The 25,018-nt window shown below is 58.9% G+C and overlaps 1 protein-coding gene across 15 annotated transcripts in view; it reads left to right on the top strand.

Moving 5' to 3' along the window:
• NFATC1 (nuclear factor of activated T cells 1) overlaps positions 1-25,018 on the top strand; it is a 130,305-nt gene that overhangs the window by 60,234 nt on the left and 45,053 nt on the right. For 13 of the 15 annotated variants that reach the window (XM_077974869.1, XM_077974864.1, XM_028838228.2 and 10 more), the window contains 2 exons: positions 8,128-8,183; positions 14,208-14,340. In XM_077974869.1, the coding sequence (XP_077830995.1) occupies positions 8,128-8,183; positions 14,208-14,340 (189 nt within the window). Of the gene's footprint in view, positions 1-8,127; positions 8,184-14,207; positions 14,341-15,844; positions 16,527-25,018 lie in introns of those variants that run through there. The other 2 variants (XM_028838230.2, XM_077974866.1) reach the window with 1 other exon arrangement.

Below are 25,018 nucleotides of genomic sequence, written 5' to 3'. Positions count from 1 at the left end.
GATAATTTGCATATTCATACACACACAAGCACATCACATGTTTTCAAAAGCGAAGAACAAACATCCACGTAATTTTCTTTCTCTACTTTGGGCTTCTCAGGCGGGAGGATGGAGCCGCAAAAGGCCCCACATCCTCATCCTGGCGATGAGTTCCTAGTTGTTTTTGGAGAAACCACTAAACTGAATATAAATTAAAAACACAATTGCCCTCTCGTCTTGTGATGGGATCGTCTGGTCTGTTTAAAGTTCTGTTTTCGACTGCTCTCGCGGATGGAACCAGGGCCGGACGTGAGCTCGGGAGGTTCGTGTCGAGGATCCGTCAGTCGGGCAGATGAAGTGGCTTCTCCAGGAAGGGCCGCTGTGTCTGTCGGCTGTCCTCGTTCTGAGGGTGCGGACGGTTGTAGCTGTTGTGAATGTTGGACACAGGCCGGGGTCGGCTCCGCCCTGTCCTTCTCTGGAGTACATAGGGAAGCCCTTTGTCCAAGCCAGCTCAGCCTCTGTGTCTCGGCCAGGCCCCCTTCAGCTGCCGTGGGTTCACAGCACCTCTGAACTTTGAGAAGCGTCGGATGGAGCGGCTGCTCGGCCCTGGAAGGCTGGGAGAAGCTGGTGTTGGGCCCTCCTGAGGAAGGGAATCCCTGCAGCAGGGCTGCGCTGTGGGGAACCGACGGGCACGGGCATGGCTCGCCGTAGCGTGGGTGCTGGGTCCCTCCGGGATGCTCCAGCTCCAGCACCAGCAGGCGGGAGTGCGGTGGGTGTTTGGGTCTCAACCTGCACTCCACGGAGCTTCCTCCCAGGTCTCTCAGGGCGGCGCAAAAGGCCGGGGGCAGAATCAGCCTTTCTCTGGGGACTTAGTTTACTGCTTCCTCGGAAAACGACATTTTCTGATGATGAAAGCCTGTGCGGAATGTTTGTTCAGGAGGCAGGTTGGCTGTGGGGCGCCGAGGGCCGAGTGTCAGCTCAGAAGCCCCTCGTAGCATTACGGGAGCCTTTCAGTTTTCAAGGCTGCAGGGGTTCAGCTACAGGAAGTGGGAACCACACCCCCTCCTCTCCCACCCACACCCCTCCGCTCCCCTCTCCCACCCGCACCCCTCCCCTCTTCCACCTTCACACCCGCACCCCTCCCCTCTCCCACCCGCACCCCTCCCCTCTCCCACCCGCACCCCTCCCCTCTCCCACCCGCACCCCTCCCCTCTCCCACCCGCACCCCTCCCCTCTCCCACCCGCACCCCTCCCCTCTTCCACCTTCACACCCGCACCCCTCCCCTCTCCCACCCGCACCCCTCCCCTCTCCCACCCGCACCCCTCCCCTCTCCCACCCGCACCCCTCCCCTCTCCCACCCGCACCCCTCCTCTCCCCTCTCCCACCCGCACCCCTCCTCTCCCCTCTCCCACCCGCACCCCTCCTCTCCCCTCTCCCACCCGCACCCCTCCCCTCTCCCACCCACACCCCTCCTCTCCCCTCTCCCACCCGCACCCCTCCCCTCTCCCACCCGCACCCCTCTTCTCCCCTCTCCCACCCGCACCCCTCTGCTCCCCTCTCCCACCCGCACCCCCTCCGCTCCCCTCTCCCACCCGCGCCCCTCCTCTCCCCTCTCCCACCCGCGCCCCTCCTCTCCCCTCTCCCACCCGCGCCCCTCCTCTCCCCTCTCCCACCCGCGCCCCTCCTCTCCCCTCTCCCACCCGCGCCCCTCCTCTCCCCTCTCCCACCCGCGCCCCTCCTCTCCCCTCTCCCACCCGCGCCCCTCTTCTCCCCTCTCCCACCCGCACCCTTCCCCTCCCCTCTCCCACCCGCACCCCTGCCCTCCCCACCTTCACACCCGCACCCCTCCCCACCCCTCCCCTCCCTTCCCCCCCCCTTAAAGATCACCGCTTCTCTCTTCCGACGTGTGATGTGAGGCACTTCCCTGCACACGCGTGAACGTCGAAGCGGCTGAGGGACACATAATGAAACATAAATGAAACGCCCGAAAAACACCTGCGTGAAACGTGAGTTCAGGCTGTGTCTGGAGCTTGGCTGAGATGAGACAGAAGGCGCAAGTTTCTGAGATTTGGATGCATCAAACATGAGCCAGTTCTTAATGCTGGAGCTGAACAACCTCCTTTTCTTGAGTCACACGTCTGTTCTGGTGCCGTTTTTCAAAAACATCAGTGAAGCCTGTTTCTGGTGTCGTCGCCGTGCAGAAGCCACGCTACAATGCCAGGGGTTAAAACACCCGCTCCGTTTGCTGGCGATCGCGCAGCGGGCGGGGCTCAGTACGCGGGGCCGTGCGGGTTGCGTCCGTGGTCGTTTCTGTGGCCGCCATGACTGGCAGGCCAGCTGGGGCCTGGACTGCCAGCATCTCCAGGTAATCAGGGCCCCTCCACGTGGCCTCCCGGGTCCCCTCTGCGGAGGCAGCCTGGGGCCCCTGGGAAGCAGAGACAGGTTGTGCCAGAGCTCCGAGGCCCAGGCCTGAACCCAGTGCTGTGCCAGCCACCACACCGGGGGCCCTGCCCAGGTTCACAGGGAGACACACAGAAATGTGGGAGTCCGGGGGGCCTGCGTGGTAGGAGCGAGTAGCCAGAGTCCCACAGCTGCCCGGGCCCCTCCCAGAGGCCCTAGCCCAGCACATCTAGAGCCCTCCCCTGAGAAACCCCAGACAGCCAGGTTCGCCCCAAACCCCCAAACCCAACATGGTGGGACCCCAGCTCGCCCCCACCTCACGGCCGCCCCATCCTCTGGCCCTGGACGTTACCACATGGAGAAGACAGGCCTATGGGCAGGCGCTGGCCATACTGCAGGAGACACAGGCCGGGTTTCCAGATTGCTCCACACAGCCGCAGGCGGAGCTTCTGCCTCCCACCTCACTGGGAGGGTCAGGACTCCAGATGTGGGCCAAATGTATGTTGTTATTTTTTAAATAAAGGGACCAAAGGTCCGGGCCTTTCCGAGGCTGCCCTGCCTTGGGACCATGACCAGCATGGTTCCCGGGTCTTCCACAAGCTCTGACAGGCACCTGGCCATTGTTTTCAGAGGCTCCACCCAGCAGCCACCAAGCTCAGCTGGCAGCTGGCAGGACACTTGCAAGGACACAGAGCTGTCACAGAACCACCGTGGCCTTGGCAGCTGCTGGTCCTACGGCAGGACACACACGTTCACCACGGCGAGTGGGGGGTGCACGTCCCCAGGCAGAGGCCATGTCATCCAGGTGCAGGAAGCGCCAGGCAAGGACCCTCCTGTCTGCCCAGGGAGCCGGGTCAGAGGAGTCCCCAGGCCTGAAGCCACTCCCTCCGGGCTCACCTTCAGGTCCCTTCAAGGCCAGGGGGTGGTTCACTCACCCCGGGGTGTCGCGGAAGCCTTGAGGCCCCTGCAGGCCCCGATTTCCCCAGAGGGGCATCAGTGTCCGCTGGCCACCCTGCCTGCCCCCCCGCTTCAGCCACCCCTGCTCCTCGGTTTCCTGGGGTCTGGTTCTTTCTTGCAGGCGGGGAGGAGGTGAGGGCCAGGGCCCCCATACGGCAGACCTAGTGGCACTACCCCTTTAGGCCTTGCTGTCCCTCCTCTGTCCGTCGTGGAAGGTCTTGGCCTGGGGCAGAGGAGCAGGCCGAGGTGGGAGGTGGAGTCCAGGCAGGTCTGTGGCCTGTCTGTTTTAGTTGTGCGGGGTGTAGGCTGAGGGAGATGGACCCGGGGGATGGCTGCCTCCGTGGCATCTATCTCCATGGCATGTCCTCTGACGGGGCTGGATGAGCAAGGAGTCCCCAGCTCCAGCGTCTGCGGTGTGGGCAGTCCCCGTACAGAGCAGCTCAGCCGTTGCCTCCTGAAGATGTTGGATGCCAGCCCCGGAGGCAGCATCATAATGACAAAATCTTCAGAGGTGTCTGGTCCAACAGTTTAAAGGCCAAATGCAGATCTTCCAGATTTGTGTTTTCAGGGAAGAGGTGACCCTGCTGGGTGCCTGTGAGTATGGACAGACGTCACTGCCACTGCTGGCTCCAAGAGCAGAGCTGGGGCCGCTTCATCACCATACAGCATCTTTGGGAGGAGGGCAGGTGGCCGGGCTGACCCCTGGGCTTCTCTGTGTGCTCCCAGAGACCACACAGGGAAGGCATGGAGGGCACACCCTGGGAGGAGACATCTGCCCGTCTCTTCTTCATGCCCTGAGGACGGCTCAGTGGCCTGAGATGGCCCAGGACCCCTCGAACTGAGTGACGACCCACGGTTCTCGTCAAGCCGCATTCTGAATAGCGTTAGGGGGACTCTCAGACGCCCCCTGCGTGGGCCCTGCTGGTGTGGGGAGGGAGGCCATGCATCGTGTCAGTTCCCACTACAGGAGGGGGCCGGGCTTCTGGCTGCTCGCCCTCCTCTTCCTCCTCGGGCCTTTTGGGATCACACGTGACAATATCACCCGTGATCATGTTGCCTAATTTCTTTATCAGCTTTATCGAGATGTGATCTATACACCATTTAAGTGTGTAATTCAGCGGGTTTTGGTAGCTTCACAGAATTACGCAGCCACCACCAATTTCAGAACATTTTCTTGTCCCTAGAAAGAAACCTTTGCTCGTGAGCGGCCACCCCTGCTCTCCCTTCCCCACCCCTGCTCTCCCTTCCCCACCCCTGCTCTCCCTTCCCCACCCCCAGCCCCTACCACCCCAGAGCCCCCTCGCTTGGCCTTGCCTGGTCTGGCTGCTCCCTGCTGGGGAACCCCAACCTGCCGGCTGCGGTGCCTGGCAGCTTCCATGGAGGGTGGCATCCTCCGTGTTCCCTCGTGGGCGCGGGCCAGGGCGTGGGGTCCTCGGGTCCCCTCGTTGGTGCGGATCGGGACGTGGGTCTTTCTGTGGCTGAGGGAAGCCCACCATGTGGCTGCCACACCCATCTGCCAATGGTGCTGGGCCACGTCCATCCTGTGGAGATGATCGTGGAAAAGCCGCTGTGAACCTCAGTGCGTGAGTCCCGTGTGGATGCCTGCTTGTCGCCTGAGCACATGCCTCGGCGTGAAAGGGCTGTGGGTCACAGGGTGGCTCCGTGTGAGGCCCTGCAGGCTGATGTGCAGTGCGGCCGGGTGGCTGTTTGCTCTCCAGAATCTCCTCTGGGAGCCAGGCTGGGACAGACTCCTGAGGGAGAGTCCCGGATGGATGACAGATGCCCTGGGGACGCTTGCTTCTGGGCGTGAGGACGCCACAGGGCACACGGCACGAGGACGCCATGGGGAGCAGGGCAGGAGGACGCCACGGGGAGCGGGGCAGGAGGACGCCACAGGGTGCAGGACTCGAGGGCGCCGTGGGACCCAGGGACGCTGCTTCCACCGGTGGCCCTTGTGGCTTTCTCTGTGGAAACAGTGGCTCAGCGTCAGCGCCAGCGTGGGGGTGGCCCGGCTCCAGACGGCGGGTCCTGGCGGGTCTGGGAGGCTCCTGGGCCCTCAGGCCTGCCTGTGTGGAAACCTCGCGGGTGTGGCAGGGAAGCCTCCCGATGACTCAGACTGCAGGGAATTCCCTAATGATCTGGAATATTTTTACTCCTGCACTCAGGCAGTTTCCTACTGAGGACTCGGAGCTCTGATAAGGCTGAACACAAAGGCCCTTTCAGGACCGGCTGCCTTCCTTCCTGCCAGGGGCTGGGTTTTGAACAGCGCGGGGGCCGGCCCTGCCCGCCTGGGCCTCCACGGAGCCGGGAGCCTCCATGGCAATGCTCTCGCCAGCGGGACGCGGCCCTCCGTCTCCTTTCCTGAGATGCGAGGTTATTTGCATCTTACGGCAGCCTCAGTGCTTTGTCTTGTTCTGGAAGCAATTGCTAGACAGACATTTCTGGCCGTGAATATATATTGCCTTGGAAAGAATTACTTTATGAGCCTTGAGCAGAAACAGAAAGCCTGCCCTCACCCTCACCCTGGTCGACGGTGAAACAGCCACTGACGTCGGAGACCACGGGGAGAGGCCCTGCCTCCGAGGGGGAAGGCCACAGGTGCTGGCTCAGCCAGGGTCTTTGAGGACAGCGGGGATGTTTGTCGGTTCCCCACACTTTCAGGGGAAGTCTAAGCATATCTACTCCTACCTGTGCAGGGATTGCTGGGCAGGCGCTCCCAGGTGTGTGGTGGAGGCTGCTCCGTGGCAGGTGCTGAGCTGGGCCTGGCTGGCCACGCAGATGTGGCTCCCCTTGGGGCTGCTCCAGCAAGGCTGGTTCCCCACAGGCCCATGAGGCACGGGAGGAAAAAGACGCCTTCATGCCGTCGTTCCATTTGCTTTTCATGGACTCACTGCTGTGGGGCAGCCGCCTGAAGGAGGCCACGGGGAGACGGCTGGAGTCCCTCTCCCTTCTCGGGACATAAAGAGAGGAACAGGCTGTGTTGCCTCGGCTGCAAAAATGGCGTCTCCTTGGGGTGTCATTAAACGCAGCGTCCTGGCCCTGTGCGCCTCAGTGTCCCTCCTGCTCAGCACCATCAACCTCCCTCCCCTTCCTGGCGCCAAAGGCCTCCACAGCCTCAGGGAAATTCCTGGGGAAGCTGAAGCTGTGACTCTGAGCTTCTGGGCTGGGCAGAGAGCAAACCATAGCCTGTGGTGCCCCGGAGCTTCAGAGGACCACAGTCTTTTGTGGGGTGCAGACGGGGCTTCACCCCAAAGATGGGCTTTGTCATAAGAAAACTCCAAAAGTCGTTTTTAAAAGGTGCCAAACAGCCCGAAGACTTAGCTGCACACAGAGTGGTTTCGATTGTTATGAAGTGGGGGTGGAGGGGCTTCTGAGCCGCCGGGTGCATCTGGGCTGGGGGCTTCTGGGAATCCGCCGTCACCAGCACCTGTGCTGGGGTGAACACGCCTTTCTTCCCAGCTCCTTGCTGCTTCGTGAAACTCAGATGCCTTCAGGCGCAACTGAGTGTATGTTTTAGTTCCCTGTTATTTTTTTCCCAGAGGAGAGATGGATGCCAGGCTCTGTCGAGTGGGCTCATCTGGTGGGTGATTTGCGTGGGGACCTCGGGCGTCCCGGGCTGGCGTGGCCGGGGCTCGGCTGGGCGGCTCTGGGGTCCTGTGTGACTCACATTTCCTCTCTCCACCCTCCACGCAGACAGCAGCCCGGCACTGGAACAGAGAAAAAGGAGATTTTGTCTGATTTGTCAGTAATTGAGAGTTTGTAACAGACACGTTTTCTTCTTTGGAGAGAGAGCATAAGGATAAACTTAAGTGTGTATACCTGTAACTGTTCATTTTGGGAGCGGACTTTATTTTGGAGAAGATAAAAGAGAGGAAGAGACTGTGGGAGATTGACATCTGTTAGTTTGAGATAATTGCCCCAAACTCAGCCCATCTGAGGGGCCAGGCTGTGGTGCGGCCGCCTTTGTCCGTGTGCGCCTGGAGTCCCCACTCTGCCGGGCGTGGAGCAGAGAGAACAACGCGTCCTTTCACTGCACCTCTGGGAGCCTTTTCATTTTTTAAAAACATGCAAATGGCCTCTGGGGAAAGGCTAAAAATACCTGTGTTTTCATTTCTGTCTCCTGACGGGCAAGAAGTTGTCAGAGGAAGGCTCTTCACATTTACCCAGTGGTTCCTTTGCACAGAGGCAGGGCCAGCGGCCAGGCCCTCTTCCACCAGCGTGGACCCCAGCACGGGCAGGCATCGCACCCTGGCGTGGAGCCCCCGGCCCCCCTGGCGCCACTCTCACACCTCCTGCATCCCTGGAGGCTGGGCCGGGGACTGCAGAGCCGGGCCCCAGGTCCACGCACAGATGCCCTGCACGCGCTCTGATGATGGGGTACCTGCTCCCCCTCACACCTGCTCTCCCTGGAGAGGACGGGGGCATAGAAACCCTCCCGTGACCTGTCCTGAGGCTGTGAGAGGCCAGCAGATGCAGGCCCAGGACAGATTCCTGATGATACCCCTGCCCTGTAGTCCTTCCCGCCCAGGGCTGGGGTCAGAACAAGCCCTGAGCCACGTGTCCTCAGCTTCCCCAGGCTCCCAGGGGAACTCTGGCGTTGAGCTTGGGGCCCCGCCTGGGCACATGGGTCCTGAGGCGCTGCCCTCAACAAAAGCCCTGGGATGGGCCTACGTGGGTCTCCCGGGGTCTCTCTCCGGGCTCAGGGCCCTGGGTCTGGATCACATGGGGGCTTCGGGGAGGGGGCTCCCCGCCACACAAAGTCACAGACGTTTCCTGCTCCTTTCTTCCAGATGGCCACCACGTCTGGGAGATGGAAGCGAAAACCGATCGTGACCTATGCAAGCCGGTGAGTGCCTTTGGCGCAGCTTGGGCCACTGCGGGTCCCCAGGGCTTGGGAGGCTGGGGTCTGCTGGAGCCACTGCGGGTCCCCAGGGCTTGGGAGGCTGGGGTTCCTGTTTGTTAAAATGAAACAAATAAAAATAATGCATAGAGTAACAGAACCAGTAACAAACAGAATCGCCAAGTACTTGCCGAAGCACCATGTACTGCACCCAACCTGTCAGGGTCAGGTCAGAGCCCTGGCGGCTGGGGACGGTGCCGGGCAGGCCAAGGGCTGCCTCCCACATCCTGGTGCTGAGACAGCCCAGGGAAGGACATCTCACACGGACCCTCCCGCCCTTTGCTGTCCCCTTGCTGTCACCGTCACCTGGCACAGAGCAGGCCCCTGGGAGTCGGTGCTGTGCTGAGTTCCCGGGGCGTGGCCAGCACCTGCCCAGACCCAGAGCACCGAGGGCAGGGCTCTGTGGCATCCCCATGGGGACTCCTCACCCCATCCTCTGAGGGCGCCGATTGCACCAACCTCTCCTGTGATGGTGACTCAGGCACAAAAGCCTGGGCGTGGCTCCCGGACTCGCGACTGGCCACAGCCTGTTAGCGGGTGGTGCACGTGTATGGAGCCGTGGCAGACGCATGGCCGGGTCACGCTTCTGCTGTCACCGGGCCGTTTCCAGCACCCCTAGTCACCTGCCACAGCTTCCCTGGCACCATGTGTATGTGGTGGGTGCCTGAAGATAATGACCGTCCTCAGATTGGCTAGTCATGGAGATGACCTTTTGTCTGGACGGTTGTCACTGCTCCCACATCTCCCATGAGGTGCTGGCTGCTGCGTGTGTCTCTCATAATCCAAGTGTTCATGTTTAAAGTGGTTTCTTGGAGGCAACATCTTCTTGGTGGTGTCTTGGATCCTCTCTGATGCTGTCTTGTAATTGGCACATGTAGACCATTGATGTTTCATTGTTTGTTTTTGTTTGTTTGTTTTTGTTTTGTGAAACGGAGTTTCGCTCTTGTTGCCCAGGCTGGAGTGCAGTGGCGTGATCTCGGCTCACTGCAACCTCCACCTCCCGGGTTCGAGCGATTCTCCTGCCTCAGCCTCCCGAGTAGCTGGGATTACAGGCATGCACCACCACACCTGGCTAATTTTGTATTTTTAGTAGAGACGGGGTTTCTCCATGTTGGTCAGGCAGGTCTCGAACTCCCAACCTCAGGTGATCCACCTGCCTCGGCCTCACAAAGTGCTGGGATTACAGGCGTGAGCCACTGTGCCCGACCTGATGTTTACTTATTATTGATACAGTTGGATTGATCCCTACACTGGATTCTTTGAATGTTCTATTTAGTCGTATAAAAGCAGTAGAAATCTTTAGGCCAACATAAGATACCACATGGCTCACAAGGGGGTTTTGAAGACATGAACGTGCTTCCAAGCTCAGCAATGTGTGTCCCTAGGGGTCGGGGAAGTCTTGTGCACCCACTCAGTGTGTGCAGGTGGAAGCTGATCCGTTCAGAAACCGCAGGGAAGAGCCGATCTCGGGCAGCTGGAGGCAGGTGGACAGGACACTGGGGAGGGACCTTCAGGCGGCTGGAGGCAGGTGGACAGGACACCGGGGAGGGGCCTTGAGGTCATCTCCTGTTGGTGGGAGGGTCGGTGGCCTCCATGGAGAGTGGTGCTGGCACCTTCACTCCCTGTCCCGAGAGGCAGCTCTGTCAGAAAGCCGCGTCTTCCACCCTGCGACTTCAGCGCCCTTCCCCCGAGGGCCCATCCCCTTCCCAGAACCCTTTCCAAGTGGTTATCAGATGGAAGAGGTTCCTCCCTGGCCCTGGGTGAAGTGAGCTCACCTGCAGCTTCAGTGGTGCTCAGGCCTCCCCTGAAGCTTAGGGCTCTGGTTCAATGCTGTCGCTTTTCTTGCCTTCACCTGAGAAGCCCCTCGAGGAAAGCTGGAGGCCCCAGGGCAGGCCGGCGTTCAGAGGAAGGAGTCTCGGCCTACCCCGCAGCCAGTGGGTCGGGGTGCTCAGAAGCATCCTGGGACTGGCCGGACACAGGCAGAAGCAGCCTGAGCTGCTGTACCAGCCTCTCCTCCCCACCGCCCATTCCCGTGTCCGTACTGGCCTCCTTACCGCAGCCCGTCGCCGTGTCCATACCGGCCTCTCCTGCCCACAGCCATTTCCTGTGCCCAGAAGGTCTGTGGCTTCCCGCTGGCCGGGGGTTTGCAGCTGCCCAGGGGGCTGGCAGCCTCTGCTCACGGGGTCGTCGCCGGGCCTCCCCGCCCACCAGGTGTCTGGTTCATTCCTCCCACTGGGCTGCCCTTGCTCTGCTCTGCGTCTGTGCTGGGTACACTGACCTCCTGGCTCTCCGTCCCTCTGCCTGTGGGCATCGTAGCCTGGTGCCTGGCCTCATGCTACCCACCCTCCCTGGCCCTGGCTCTGTCAGGGTCTCCACAGGCTTCGCCAGCCCCGCACATGCACGCGGGATGTGGGACACAGGATGTGGGACACAGGACGCTGGAGCCGGCCTGCCCTGTCCCCCTAGGCAGGGAGAGCAGTCTGGAGGAGCTGTGAGCCTTTCCGCATTGAAAACAATCCCAGCCAAGCCGACATCCACATTCTCTGTGATTTTCTGTTTTACTTTTGACACCAGCATATTTCGAAGAAAGCTTAACAGTTGTATGTTTTAAAAGAAATTTAAGAGCACATGTGAAAAATTATGTACTTCATGTTTACTGGTTTGTTTGTTTGTTTGTTTGTTTGTTTGTTTTGAGACAGTCTCGCTCTGTCACCTAGATTGGAGTGCGGTGGTTCCATCTCGGCTCATTGCAGCCTCTGCCTCCCGGGTTCCAGTGATTCTCGTGCCTCAGTCTCCCAAGTAGCTAGGACTACAGGCGCCAGCCACCATGCCTGGCTAATGTTTTTGTATTTTTTTCAGTAGAGACAGGGTTTCACCATGTTGTCCAGGCTGATCTTGAACTCCTGACCTCAAGTGATCCACCTGCCTCGGCCTCCTAAAGTGCTGGGATTACAGGCGTGAGCCACCACACCTGGCCTCCTGTTTCATTTTTAATCTGTTAAATGGAGTTTGCTTTAATATATATTTTTTCTCATCATAAAGGAACTTCATACTCATTGTGGACATTTGGACAATATAAAAAAGGAAATAAAACCTAGTGTAGTCTCATCAACTTAGACATAACCACTGCTGGCATTGGGCATGCGTCCTGCTCCATTTGCTGCTTTGTGTATAGATGTTCATGCACACACACACATACACACATTACATACATTATATTGTGTACATACGTGTTTCTGTGTGTGTGTGTGTGTATATTTTTTTTTTTTGAGACAGAGTCTTGCTCTGTCATCCAAGCTGGAGTACAGTGACTTGATCACAGCTCACTGCAGCCTCAACCTCCCGTGCTGAAGCAATTCTTATGCCTCAGCCTCACCAGTAGCTGGGAACACGGGTGTGCCCTATCCTGCTCAGCTAATTTTTAAATTTTTGTAGACACGGGGCCTCGCAGTGTTGCCCGGGCTGGTCCTGAACTCCTGGGCTCAAGCAGTCCTCCCGCCTGGGCCTCCCAAAGTGCTGGGATGACAGGTGTGAGCCACCGTGCTGCCTGTGTGTAAACAAAATAGGATGTGCTGTGTCTTACGGTTTTTGTACTTTCTATAAGTAAGTGTATGAGCCTCATCTCAACAGTGGAGTTTTAAAGCAGGTTGCGTGGGTGCTGGTGCCGTTTGGAGCCTGTATTTTTTCCGGTACGGACGAGTTTCCCTCTCCCTTCCTGCTCTTCCGTGTTGCTTCTTTATCGCTTCCTTCTCTGTGTATTTAAGTGGCAGTGCTCCCACGGTGATAGTATTTTTGTCATATAATTTATCTATTTAGAGAGATGAAGTGGGTTGGCCTGTGCCCACATCAACACAGGCCCTTCCAGTCAGGTAGGACCTAGGAAAACTGGTATGCACCATCCAGCCTGCCCCACAGGGTCCCGCCTCCGCCCATCCAACCCGCCTCATGGGGTCCCCGCCTCCACCCCAGCCTGGCCCACAGGTTCCCGCCTCTGCCCATCCAGCCTGGCCCACGGGGTCCCCGCCTCCACCCCAGCCTGGCCCACAGGTTCCCGCCTCTGCCCATCCAGCCTGGCCCACGGGGTCCCCGCCTCCGCCCATCCAGCCTGGCCCACGGGGTCCCCGCCTCCGCCCATCCAGCCTGGCCCACGGGGTCCTCACCTCCACCCCAGCCTGTCCCATGGGGTCCCAGCCTCCACTCCTCTCGCCACTGCCTCTGAGCGCTTCCCGGCCCGTTTTTATTTCAGTCTCGTGAGAGGTTTCCTTCTTGTCTCTTCCCTCAGCTGCTTCTGCTCTAAAGACCCTCCTGCTGTAGCAGCTGCCCTGAGCGCTGCTGAATTCAGAAAACAGCCCTGGAGGAAGCGTCTCTTTATCCCCCATACAAATGCCAAGACAGGCTCCGGGCGGCCAGAGCTTCCCAGGTCAGCCTAGGAGATGGCCAGGCCAGGCGAAGCCCAGACCCACAGTGCTCTGGGGGCAGCCCAGGCTCCGTGGGCATTGACAGAACTTGCGGTCCTTCCAGCGTCAGCTTCAGCTCTCCTGGGGCAGCTCTGATGAGGGGCAGAGGCAGGAAGACGCCCATGTGCCGTGGCTTCTGCTTCTTCCCAATGAACTGCAGTTAATTAAACAACACAGTCCTGCTGCCAGGAGAAAGCGTGGTCCCAAGGCACAGGGCCCCGGGGGGGGCACAGGCGGGCATGGCCCCTCTGCATCGGTGTCTGGGCCTCAGCTCTTTCATTATTTGTAAATGAGAGAACCTGGACCTGAAGTTATCTTCAGTTTTCTGTCTTTAACACTCACAAGATTTTGTTGTTAACATGATTCAATCAATTTAGCTATTAAGCTAGGTGCTGTGCTATAATTAATTATTTTAACAAAAGAAGTAATACAATGGATTTTTCTCCTGCTTGTTAAACTAAGTCATATGATTATAAAAATTAAACTTTATAGACGCGACTCACACCAAGCCTCTCCCCAGATACCAAGTGTCGCCCTCGGCAGGGATGCCCGCATCACCCCAGTCATTTAGGGTCATTAGAGCCCCGAGTAACGCTGGGGCCTGAGCAAGCGGTCGGGAAGTCTGTGTCCCAGTCCCGCACCCAGCCCCGAGCTCTGCGAACAGCGCCACACCCCATGGCTTGCGTTTCGTGTGTGTACTTGAGAGAGCATGAGTTTTGTAAACGTGCTGCTGACTCATATTAAAAACATGAAATGGTAACGGCAGCCTCCACATGCCGTCCTCTGCTGTCTGTGCCTCCGTGCCCTTGGCTGTTCCCACCCCGGGGTCTGCGGGGGTCAGGGTCCACCTCCTCTTCTTCAGTTGGAGTGAATTTGGGGTCTGGTTGAGGGCCTCGGCCGTCATCAAATGTGACAAACACAGGCCCTCCCCTGAGACCGCGTGTCCAGGATGCACCTGCTCCTCCGGGGTTCACTGCAGTCGTCTGAGCGCTGCTGGGCCACCAACCACTTCTATCACACAGCGGCCAGCGATGGGGCCTTGGGTCGTTTTCTGAAGGCCACCAACCCTTTGGCATCGGAGTAGGCAGAGCCTTTTGCATCCCCACCAGGCCCCTTGCCCAGGTGGCCCCGGGCAACCTCCACCCTCAGGCACCTCAGGTCCCAGTTCTGTTCACAGCTTCTCTTTTCCTGGCTTCTTTCTCTCTATTGACAAGATTTCAGTCTTGAGGTTGGTCCTGTTTGCTCCACTGCTCTGAGGAAGCCTCTCGGCTCCTAGGTGTGCAAGAAGCCAAGGGCATCCCTTCCCTGTTAGTGTCCACACACAAGTGCAGGTGGCACAGAGCGTCCGGGGTGTCGTCGGCTGCTTCTGGACACCCAGGTGGCCAGTCAGGAGTTTGCCGTCACAGCGTCCCGCGCCGCCATGGAAACGCAGGGTTGCTGTGTGGCCGCCGTGGTGCGGCAGCCGTCGCCTGCCGGGTGCTAATTGTGCCTCCTGTGTGCCCTTCTCCTCTAGAATTCTCTGGTGGTTGAGATCCCGCCGTTTCGGAATCAGAGGATAACCAGCCCTGTTCACGTCAGTTTCTACGTCTGCAACGGGAAGAGAAAGCGAAGCCAGTACCAGCGTTTCACCTACCTTCCCGCCAACGGTAACGCCATCTTTCTAACCTTAAGCAGTGAAAATGAGCGCGTGGGGTGCTTTTTCTAAAGACGCAGAAACGACGTCGCCGTACAGCAGCATGGCGTGTTGCACGTTTAACTGTGTGATGTCCCGTTAGTGACGCTGAGTCATCGATTCCCTGAGAAGGAAAGGAAAAGGGAAGCTTTTTTCGGATGCATTTTCCTTGGTCCCTGGTGGGGTTTGGTCGGGGGGTTGCATACTCAGATAGTCACGGTTATTCTGCTTCTTGCGAATGTATAACAGCCCAGGGGAAAACATGGCTCTCCTGCTCCAAAAAACTGAGGGGGTCCTGGTGTGCATTTGCATCCTAAAGCTGCTTCAGGTGAGAAGGCAAATAGGTACAGCTATTTTGCAGGCAACTTTAGGAATAAACTTTGCTTTTAAGCATATAGTCCTGATGTGGTCTTTAAGGATGGTGAATGAGCTTTGTGCTGGGCGGACGTCCCCAACACACTTCTCCAAGGGTAATTTCATCTCCTGGGACCATGGGCATCCACGCTGGGGCACCTTCTCCTCAACCTGCCTGTCCCTTAACTGCCGTGGGAATGGCTCCTTTTCACTAAAAAAAAAAAAAAAAAAAAAAAAAATCAGCTTCTGTTTTTAACCTTTAGGGTGTTTTCTTAAAGAAAATACCATTGAGTTTGTTTTTTCAGTCCCTGAACCAGTAGAAGAGAAGGGTGTCCCCCACGCCATCCTGGGCTTCCTTTGTGGGTACAGGCCACACCCCCCAGCTCGGAGAGGACAGAGTTAGCTGTCATCCTGAGTTTTACTGTATTTTGGGTAAGCCTAGCTAACATCAACAATCTTTTTATATCGCTTTTTTTCTAAAAACTGCAGAGATTCCTATCATCAAGAGGGAAATTACACACTGCAAACTGATTGCAAAAGCAGCCGCGTTTTCTTAGCAAAATCGAGGTGTTTTGAAGGTTTCCATTTTCTCTGAACGTAAACAGCATTTGTAATAGACCAGATTCTAAGAAAGCCCTCGAATCCCCACGTTCACACTGAACTGTTGGGACTCCCCGTTTTGTCAGGCAAGCTCTAGAAACGCCTCTCAACAGGTGGAAAATGGGGTTTCGCCGTAAAGTCGCTGTCCCCTGAGAGTGTCTGTGAGACAAGCTGTAGCAGGGACGGGCAGCCCCCAGCCCAGCCCTCGCGGGGAAGAGCCTCACAGTCTGGGACCCCCTGGGATTGTGGGGAAGAGCCTCACGTTCTGGGACCCCCCTCGGGTTTACATGATCTGTGCCACCCACACTTGGTGAGCCCGACCCGTTCTTGGAACAAAGTACAATATATCTTACAGAAGAAAATATTTCATCTTTTTCTGAAAATATAATGATTGTGTCCTAATTAAACTTCAAGCGTGGTTGACCAGAAATTGAATGTTTTAAAGAAAACCTAGGCCTTACAGAGAAGGACTGCTTTCCAGAGCAGTGCATTAATTTTTTTCTTATTTGCTCGGCACCCGGCAGTCCCCACCGTGGGTTTGAGCAGCACCAAGTTTAGCACAGATCACGCGTCTCAGAGGCAGAAGAAGGGGTGTGTGGGGAGCATGCCTGCCCTTCACAGGCGGGAGGTGGAGGCCCCCAGGACCATGGCCACAGCATGAAGCCGGTGGGGTTGAGCCGCTCCTGCTACCTCCTGTCCACACCCCACCTGGCAGCCGGCCGTCCTGTCCTACCAGCCGCGCCTCTGCCTCGGTCAGCCTCAGCTCCCCTCTCAGCTCCGTGCCCGGCGTGGACGTCTCTCCTGGACCCCCGCCCAGTGTCTCGGCTGCACCCTCCACCCGCCATCTGCCCCAGCATGGCTCAACACAGGCCAGGTTCCCCAGGCTCGCCCTGGGCACCAGCCTTCGCCCGTCCTCCCTCTCTTTGCCTCTGTCGTCTCTCCTCTCCTGGACGTAGCGCCATAGTCCCTGGGTGACCATCCCAGGCCCCCACGAGTACACTGACCAGGCCCCCAGGGGCTCCCCGGCTCCCTGTCACCCCACCTGGTCCTGAGGGGTATGACCACAACTTGCACCAGACTGTGAGCCCCTCAGGCAGAGCCCCCAGGCTGCCGCAGGGCGAGATCCCCGGTGTTGACACTGTGCCTACCTCGAGGCCACTGTCATTGTGGTTCTTAAATAAATAAACGAATGAATGGAAACCAGCACCCAGGTATCCCTGTTCCGTCCCGCGTCCCCGCTGCACCTCCTGCTCCTGCAACCCCGGCTGGGTCTGAGGACGCCAAGGCCACTCCAGGACCTTCATCCTCCGTGCTGTTCATCTGTGTCTTGGGGTCCAGCTCAGATGGCTTCTTCCACGGGGTCTGAGAGATAGTTGCCAGCTCTGCTTCCGCAGGACCTGGAGTGTAGGCAGGACGGGTGGGTGTGGGTGGAGGACAGCAGGTTAGCAAGCCCCGGCCGGACTCAAAGCTTCTCTTGGTTTACTTTTTCCCTTTTCCACACTGTTGTGTGGGGGGTTGTTCGCATTCTACGTTTCCACTGTGCCAGTGAGCTTTGGGTCTGTGCGCCCGGGGGTCACGGTGGTGAGGGGCAGACTCTTGGGGTCGTGAAATGTGCTGTTGAAATGCACAAGATGACAAAAATGAACCCACTTAAACTCCAGCTGTGGAATTCCTTTTATGTACACATTTGTAAAATCAAGTCTCATTTTAGGTTTTCCTTCAAAATTGCCGTCCCCACAGGCAGGACAGGGAGGCAGCGCGGGGAGGCGGCCCAGGGAGGCCGTGGCCTGGCGTCTCTCCTTTCAAGTCAGAAGGTCTCAGTGGTCAGCCTCCGGGAATCACGCATCTGAGTGCAGAGGGCCCCGGGCTCAGGTGGGGCTGAGCCTTTGGTTGATGGTCTGTGATGGGGCCCAGGGGGAGAGTTCTCTTCACCCTCCCTAGTGGGGCCAGGCGTTAAATGGGGAAGAGTTCCCACCAGAATGTATCAGCTCCATGAACGGAGCAGGCACAGACCTCGAGGAGTCCTGCCGGCCGCCCCTCCTGACATCCCGGGGTGCTGCCCGGTGAGCAAAGTGAAAAGATCGTCTGCAATTAAAGAGGCTGGAACACACGCGCCCACAGAGAGGCTCCCTGAGCGGCTTGTCTGTCACTGTTTTTGTTTAACTGCGGCCTGAATTTAATCTCCCGGAAGGCGTGTTAGGAGGGCTGAGGGATGATCTGGTACCAGGAAGGTTCGCAGTTCCAAGAGGTGATTCCAAAATGTCAGCATTGTAGGTGGAGAGAGGTGAGCCCGGAACGTGGGGACCCTGCCCAGGTCTGGTTAGAAGGCGGCGTCCGCGTGGCCTGGAGCTTGCGTGAGGGGTGCACTTACACCCCCAGATAGGAGCAGGCAGTGTGGGACCACGGGCACTTTGGAGAAAGAAAACCAAGTTACAAACTCCAAATTACCTGCCAAAGTCAGTACTTTTTTAAACAAGAAAATAAAACATGACAAATCACTGGGTCTTGTCAGGTCTTTTTGTCTGAAGTCGTTTTAGTCAGTTACCTGGAAATGCTTCCAGGGCCCCAGGGCTGGGGACATGGAGCTCTTCCCCCATCAGTGCCGAGGAGAAGCTGCTCCCAGCCCCAGGTCCCCGTGGGAACACACAGCCAGCCCTGCCTCTGTGGGGGTCCCTTTGGTGGCCAGAGCCCCCTTCCTCGGGTACGCGGTCCAGCTGAGGGTCATCCGGTGACAGGGAGTGGCTGCTGTGATAATCCAGGCACAGAAACATCTTTGACCACAGAATGCGATGTCCGGGGTGCGAGGGCGTCGGGACGGATCTGCCTCGGGATCTGGGGGTCTCTCACGGGGGGTGGGCATGGGCCCCAAGACCAGACAGGAGCCAGCTGGAGACTCAAATGTCACAAAGAAGGGTAGATGCGCTTCCCGCCCCCGTTACTCACCAGCCGCTCTGCTGGCCCTGCCACGATGACCTAGGCCTGAGAATCTCTTTCTGCCTCAAGGGGTAGAAAGGGGAATAGATTCCATTACTTCCCTGTTTGCAATGGATTATTAAATCTAGCAATAGCTATGGCATCGGCGAGGTGTTGGTACAAAGGGAGCCGGGGTCCTGTGGCCTTGGGTCCACCCCAGTGAAGGTCACTGGAGGGAGCTGCTCAGGGAGTGAGCCATGGGGTGGGGGAGGCTGTGAAACTGAGGTCCCCGTGCACAGAGCGCACCACCCAGGGTCAACAGCTGGGGGCGTGTCTCCGCTGGCACTTCCCAGGCCACAGAACCGGCCACTCTAGGAAGCCTCCTCCAGATGGCGTGGCCCAGGCCCTCAGTAAGCTCAGCTGGGGCTGCGTGAGCTGAGGGGCTCAGAGCACCCTGCAAGGGATCCTCCTGGTTGCAGACAAGCAGTCTTGGGCCACCGCCCGACCTCCACGCCCTCCTGCTCAGCCCAGCAGCCTCCCCTTCCCAGGGGTTTCCCATTCTGCCTTTTCCCTGGACTTCCCGGCTCACTTTGTCCAAGTCCACTGCATGTAAAGCTTGATCCTGAGACAGTGAAGTTCGTGAGGTCTCTGCAGATGCTCAGCGGCCCCAAATCGCGCTTTCGTTGCCACTGGCCAACAGCACAGCCTGGGTGGGCCTTGAACACCTGTGGCCTCTTCCTCTCCCCTCCCCTCACTTGTAGGCACCCTGGGGCTGGGCCTGAGCTCGGCTCTCACTGCAAAGTGAACCTGCCCATTTCAGACACCCAGGCATGGCTCCCATGTTCCCTCATCTGATCCTGCCATCATGGCAGCTGCCTCCCAGCTCCTGACAACGTCAGGTCAGCCCTGGCCTCGCGGTGCTCTGGGTTTCAGCCTTAAGATGCTTTCCGTGTGTCGGCTGTGGGCGCCTCGATGCACCAGGGCCTGGTCACAGGTTCTTAAAGCAGAGATTCTCCTGGCACCCCTTGTGCGCCCTCCAAGGGCCTAAAACGCAGACGACCCACACTCCATGCCCCGTCCTGCGCAGGAACCAGGGTGGCCTCCCCTTTCTGCCGCTTGTAGGGGTCAAGCCGGGCCCCCCACACTGATGTTTCAGCCCAGCTCTGCCCCAGCTTAGAAGTCCTACCTGATTTCAAACAGAGCAGATGATGCTGACATTTCCAGCCCGCAGTGTGGCCTGCGCCGCGCTCCAGGTGGCCACGGGGCGAGGAGTCTGGGAGCCCAGCTGCCGAGTGTGTCTGTGGCGGGAGCTGAGCTGGCCCCGCCTGTGAGCAGCGGCCTGTGGGCTCCTCATCCCTGTTCTACTGAGAGCCCCACAACCACCCGAGGGAGGGAGGCAGCTTTTATTAAATTTCAGTTTTGTCGGTTGCCTCACGCTTCAGACAGCGAGTGAGGGAGGGGTGTTCTGATGCTCACTGTTGATGCCGTAAACCTGAGGGAAGGGAATTCTGTCACATGCTGTGGGATGCCGGCCCCACCAGGCCTCCCAGGAGACCTCCCCAAATGTCCAGAGAAGGGCTCCAATTAAAAGGGGAGCCGGAGATGTGCTCGCCAAAACCCCTACCAGCTAGACACCAGGCATCCCAGCCACCCGACACTCAGGCCGTGCGTGTCCTCAGAGCCTGTTTTAAAGCAGGAGGGATTTGGGGTGGAAGACGGCTCCTTCAGAAATCAGAGATGAGGGGAATAAATTAGGGAACTAGCGTCGGGATCCAGACTGGTGTGGAAGAGTCCACAGGACTCTGCATCCGACGGGCGCGCCTGGGGCTGGGCGAGTCTGGCTGCAGAAGGAGGATGGGGCCGGGAGCCTGAGACAGGACGAGAGGGCGGGAAGGGGCTTGTTTAGAAATCTAAGGGCCATGGGCCACCAAAAACAAACCAGGAGGTGTGAGTCAGCGGGGAGGCTGGGCGCCAGGAAGCCCGCGCCCCGGGACATGCGTGGGGCAAGAGGAGCACCCTGAGCTTGGCGACGTTGGCCGCGCACCTGGGAGGGACCCGCCTGTCCACGTGGAGACGCTCCCGGACCGATGCATCGGCCATGCTGCTGCCCCACTGTGGCTCCATGGCTCCAGCCGGAATGGGAAAGCCTGGCCCCGCAGAACACGGAGGGCCACCCAGGTGAGGATTGGCGAGAGCCGACCAGTGTGCGTTTCGGCTTACGTGGTCTGTGGGAGCGTCCTCTGTCATCAGCCTAGTTGGGCAACAGATCCTCCTCGCCGTGCCCTGGAGCAGCATGGGGCCGCCCCACGGCCCAAGGCCCCCTCACGCTTTCCCTCGCCGCGGCCGTGTCGTCCTGGCTCCGTCGCTGCCACCCGAGACCCCCGTCAAGTCACTGAGCCCTGCGCCTGTTTTCACACTTCTGTGTGTGTAGGAAGCCCCCCACCGATGTTGCTTGGGGTCGACGTGATAAACCTGAGGGAAAGGGAATTCTCTCACCCCCACCGACACGCAGGATGGGTGTGAAGGCAAAGTGAGATCATGAACAAAAGCACTCGGGCCCGTCCTGGGCTCCTCGCCGGGGTTAGCCGCGGTTGTCGGCCGCCACGGAGCTGCGGTTTCAGCCTGGAGGTCTGTGGCGTGCGTGGTTGGAAACAACTCACGTGGCTGTGGCTCCGGAAGAGTGTGCCTTCCCGGAAACCTTGGAACATGCTTCGTCAGGAACGCCAGTGAAGAGTCGGGGAGAGAGCACGAATTCCCAAAGGCAGATGGAGTTCGGAAGGACCTTTCTCTGTCTCCCGTCGGGCGGTGCCTGGTTGGTGCAGATTCACCCCCTGGTGGGCCGTGGGTCCCTCACCTGCTCTGGAAACTGATCTTGGCTCTGAACATGAAGAAATGATGCCCGCTCAGCCTCGAGGGACGGGCGAGAGGACAGCTCCATCCGCTGTTTTCCTTCATCATTTGAGAAAAGTTATGCCCTGGAGGAGTCATTCCTGGTTGTTTATGTTGATGGCAAAACTTGGACTTTATTGTCGTACAGCAAACAGAAGACAATCTGATCTTTGTTTTCCAGGGGTTTAGACTTTGAACAAAACCCCTTTTGTCCAGTACTGTAGCGCGTACCTCGTAGAGTAATTCAAGCTAAACACTTGAGGTTGCGTAAAAATGTGGGCCTGGGGGAGAAGGGAGCTGTCTTGGGATCATTCCTTGCTGTGCATGGCACCTGCAGCATGCAGGCAGCTCGGTGTTGGATCTCCCCGCCCCCAACGCCACCTGGGGACCAGATGTTACTGTGGATGCAGGAAGGGGGTCCGGGGAACCGTCTCAGCCTTCAGGGCTTCCGTAGTGAGCACCACCGGCTGGGTGCCTTGTAAACAACAGACATTCATTTCTCATAGCTCTGGGGGCTGGAAGTCTGAGGTCAGGGCTGGTATAGTCAAGTTCTGGTGAGGACCTCTCCAGGTTGCAGACAGCCAAAATCCTGCCATATCCTCACATGGCAGGACAGGCAATTTGTCTCTTCTTCTTCATGGGATGACAGTCCCATTGGATCAGGGCCCCGCCCTGATGATATTGTTTAACCCCCAGTTACCTCCTGCAAACCCTATTCTCAGGTAGAGTCACACGGACGGGGGTTAAGGCCTCAACATGAGGTTGAGGGGACATGATTCCGTCCATAGCAGTGACCCCACTTGTCTAAAGCCAAAGGGCTGGGCCTGCCCCTTGCCCCCCTGCCTGCCCATCCCCAGGTCCCCGTTCTTGTCCCCAGGCCCCCCCGCCCACCCCCAGGTGCTCACTGTGCTGCAGACAGAGTCCCTGAGGAGCCAGGAGCTGCTGGTCACCAACTGCACAGGAAGCCGACAGGTGGGGCAGGCTCGTGCCGATTTTCATTCTCAGATCTTGTCACCTCTGTCTTATAGCAGAAGGGGGCCCTGATCTGGGAGCCATGAAGACCCCAGCTGTTCCCCCAGGAGCCCGGTCACACCAAGGCAGCCAAGGGGACTACGTTGGGAGGCGGATGCGGTCGGGGCCATTAGGAGCTGTGAGGGGCCCCCAGGTCTGCCCTAGGTGAGGGGCTCTGCCTGTCCTGGGGCTGCATAGATCCAGCTGGGGCTTTAGAACTGGAACCGTTCGAGGAGCTGCAGCGGGTGAAGCCCACTTACGTCCTGGCTCCTGTTGCCATGTAGAGATGGGAGCCCATTTTCCAGGCTTGGGGTTCTTTAAAGAGAGGCTGAGATTGTGCTGAATGCTCTCTGGCCGTGGTGGGGGCTTTGGGAGGGAGGCCCTGGGGGAGAGGCTCTCCCAGCTCACTGCCTGCGTCTTTGGCCAGAACTGGCACCTGCACGGGGCCTGGAAACGTGCTCACCTGGGGCAGAAGCCTCCCTCCAGGATTTAGCTCCCGACGTCACTGCTATTGAGGCAGAGACTCTGCAGTGGCGTCAGGGAAAAGCTGGGCCCCAGAACAGCACCAGGGACGGGACAGGCCCTCAGTGCCTTCCACGGAGGATGCAGTGTGAGGCCTGGGTCTGCGGGGACAGTTTACCTGTCAGCTCTGCACACCGCTGACCGCTGTGCGCTGCCTCCACAGACAGTCCCCGTGAGCGATGGGGCTGCCGTGGACAATGGGGCTGCTGTGGACGCTGGGGCTGTCATGGATAATGGGGTAGCCACCATGGACAACGGGGCTGCTGTGGATGCTGGGGCTGCCATGGACGCTGGGGCTGTCATGGACAATGGGGTAGCCACCGTGGACAATGGGGCTGCCGTGGACACTGCAGCCAGCCTGCCCCGTGGGTATATGGTTTGTAAAGCCGGCAGGCGCTGAGGCTAGCACTCGCCTTCCACACTCTGCTCTTTGTAACGAGTTTCATAAACTCACTCTCAGGTGATTGGCGTTTCTGGTGCGCCGTTGCTTAGCCTGAAAGTGAGCTGCCCTTCTTCTGAGCCCATCCGTTTGCCGCCTCCACCCCAGCCCCATGTGGCTGACGTCATCAGGAGGCAGCCAGAGGCCGCCTGGCGCAGGGTGAGCCCAGAACACGTGCTGTCCGCGTGAACGGGGCCCGTGCGGCTCCCTCCACGGGCGAGACTCCCAGGCTGTTGTGCAGACGCTCGCTCGTTTCCTCGCTGATAGGATGCGTCTCACGAGGCTCTGATTTACAGCGCAGGTGTACATCTTCCCTGAAACCCACACAAAAAGCACAGCTTAGGCCAAGCGCAGGTGCAGTATGTTCGTGCATTTAAGCGTCTTAGATGCTGGGATGTGGAAGCAGCCGTGTGGCTTTCCTTTGCTTGTGAAGGTGAGTTTGCGCTTTCCAGCTTCTCTCTGTATTGAGAAGGCCACAGCTCTCTGGGGCTTGACTGAGCAGAGAACATCCCACTACATCCTCATGGGCCAGCAGGTCAGGCAGGGCCATACAGAAACATCCTCCGCGGGTGCCGGGTGCCAGGTGCCTCACGCGTCCCTGCCGTCCACGGCCCTTTGTCCCTGGCTGTGCTTCACGTCAGTGCCCCTTGGGGCAAGGACAGGGAGATGGGGGAGTCACCTGGGGAAGGCCCGGCCCTGGTGGGCGGCAACTTTGGAGCAGCTGGGATGGCACAAGACGCTGCTGCCAGGGCCGAGAAACCATCCGGCCAACCCCAGACTTGAGCCGGACCTCATGGGCAAGGCTGAGAGAAACCGCCTGGGGACCCCAGCCCAGGGAGGGGCACTGCAGCAGGAACAGGAGCAGACACCTGCAGGGTCAGCCTGGGCCACCTTCCAGCGTGGTGACCACACCCACAGCTCATACTGCCAAGGGACCGGGACTGGCTCTCCAGACTCAGAAGATGCCATCATGGGTGGGGCACATGCAGCGACCCCAGGTTTCAAGTCACTGCCCCCAGCTCCCTGCAAATAGCTGTGGGCGGGAGAGGGGCAGCGGGCAGGCACACGAGCTTATTCCTGTGAGGAGCGTGTTGCCACAGCCTCTGTGGGCTGGAGCCCCGGGCCTCAGGGAGTGCCTGCCTGTGGGTGGGGGGACGGGAGCTGCCAACCTGGTGGGGTCCCAGTGAAGCGTCCACTCGGCCTTCTGCCTGCCCCTGGGGGTGGTGGACACATCAGTGCTGGGCCTGCTTCAAACCCACAGGGCAAGCGGCCGGGGCATCCCGACACCACTGCCGGCCGCCAGCATCCTGGGGAGGTGGGTCGTATGTCCCAGGGCCGTGTGTCCCTCGCCACCACGATCCTTGGTCAGGACTTCCCCAGGAAGAATCCAGTGGCTGGAGAGATGCGGGGGTTAATGCCAGTGCCACCGCGGTTTTAGACGGACGGCGTCTGCACCGTGTTCTTGGCATTCTCCGGCCAGCAGCAGCAGACGCCACCCGGTTGCCCTGGCCTGATGGCTCTCTGGCATCGCTGGCCTTGGCCCGTGGGGCGGCTGATTTATGGCCACTGCTGTTTATGGGACAGCTGTGCTCGGGGCCTTTAGTGTCCGGCAGAGCTGGCAGGTACCAGTTTTTAAAGCGCTTGGGGGACATTTCACAGAAGAGGCGCGCTGGCCCCCGTGCCTGGCCACGTTTCTGGGCCCTGGCTGAAAATCCCATGCAGCGGAGAGAGGATCCCAACAGGGTATTAATTTAACCTTCCAGCCATGTGCTTTTGCTAAAGATCATAAACTCTGAAAATTACCGGCCGAATTTAGAATGGAGGCTTGGCTGTTGGGGACATCAGCCTCTTCTGAGCGGGAGAGACGTGGGTGCCCACCAGCGTCTCACTCCCACGTCTGGGCCTGTTTCCAGTGACCCCCGTG

This window comes from Macaca mulatta, chromosome 18 (genome assembly GCF_049350105.2).
Source record: "Macaca mulatta isolate MMU2019108-1 chromosome 18, T2T-MMU8v2.0, whole genome shotgun sequence".
Taxonomy (NCBI): Eukaryota; Metazoa; Chordata; class Mammalia; order Primates; family Cercopithecidae; genus Macaca; species Macaca mulatta.
The sequence above is the reverse complement of the archived record's forward strand: the minus strand, read 5'-3'. Positions and strand labels throughout refer to the sequence as shown.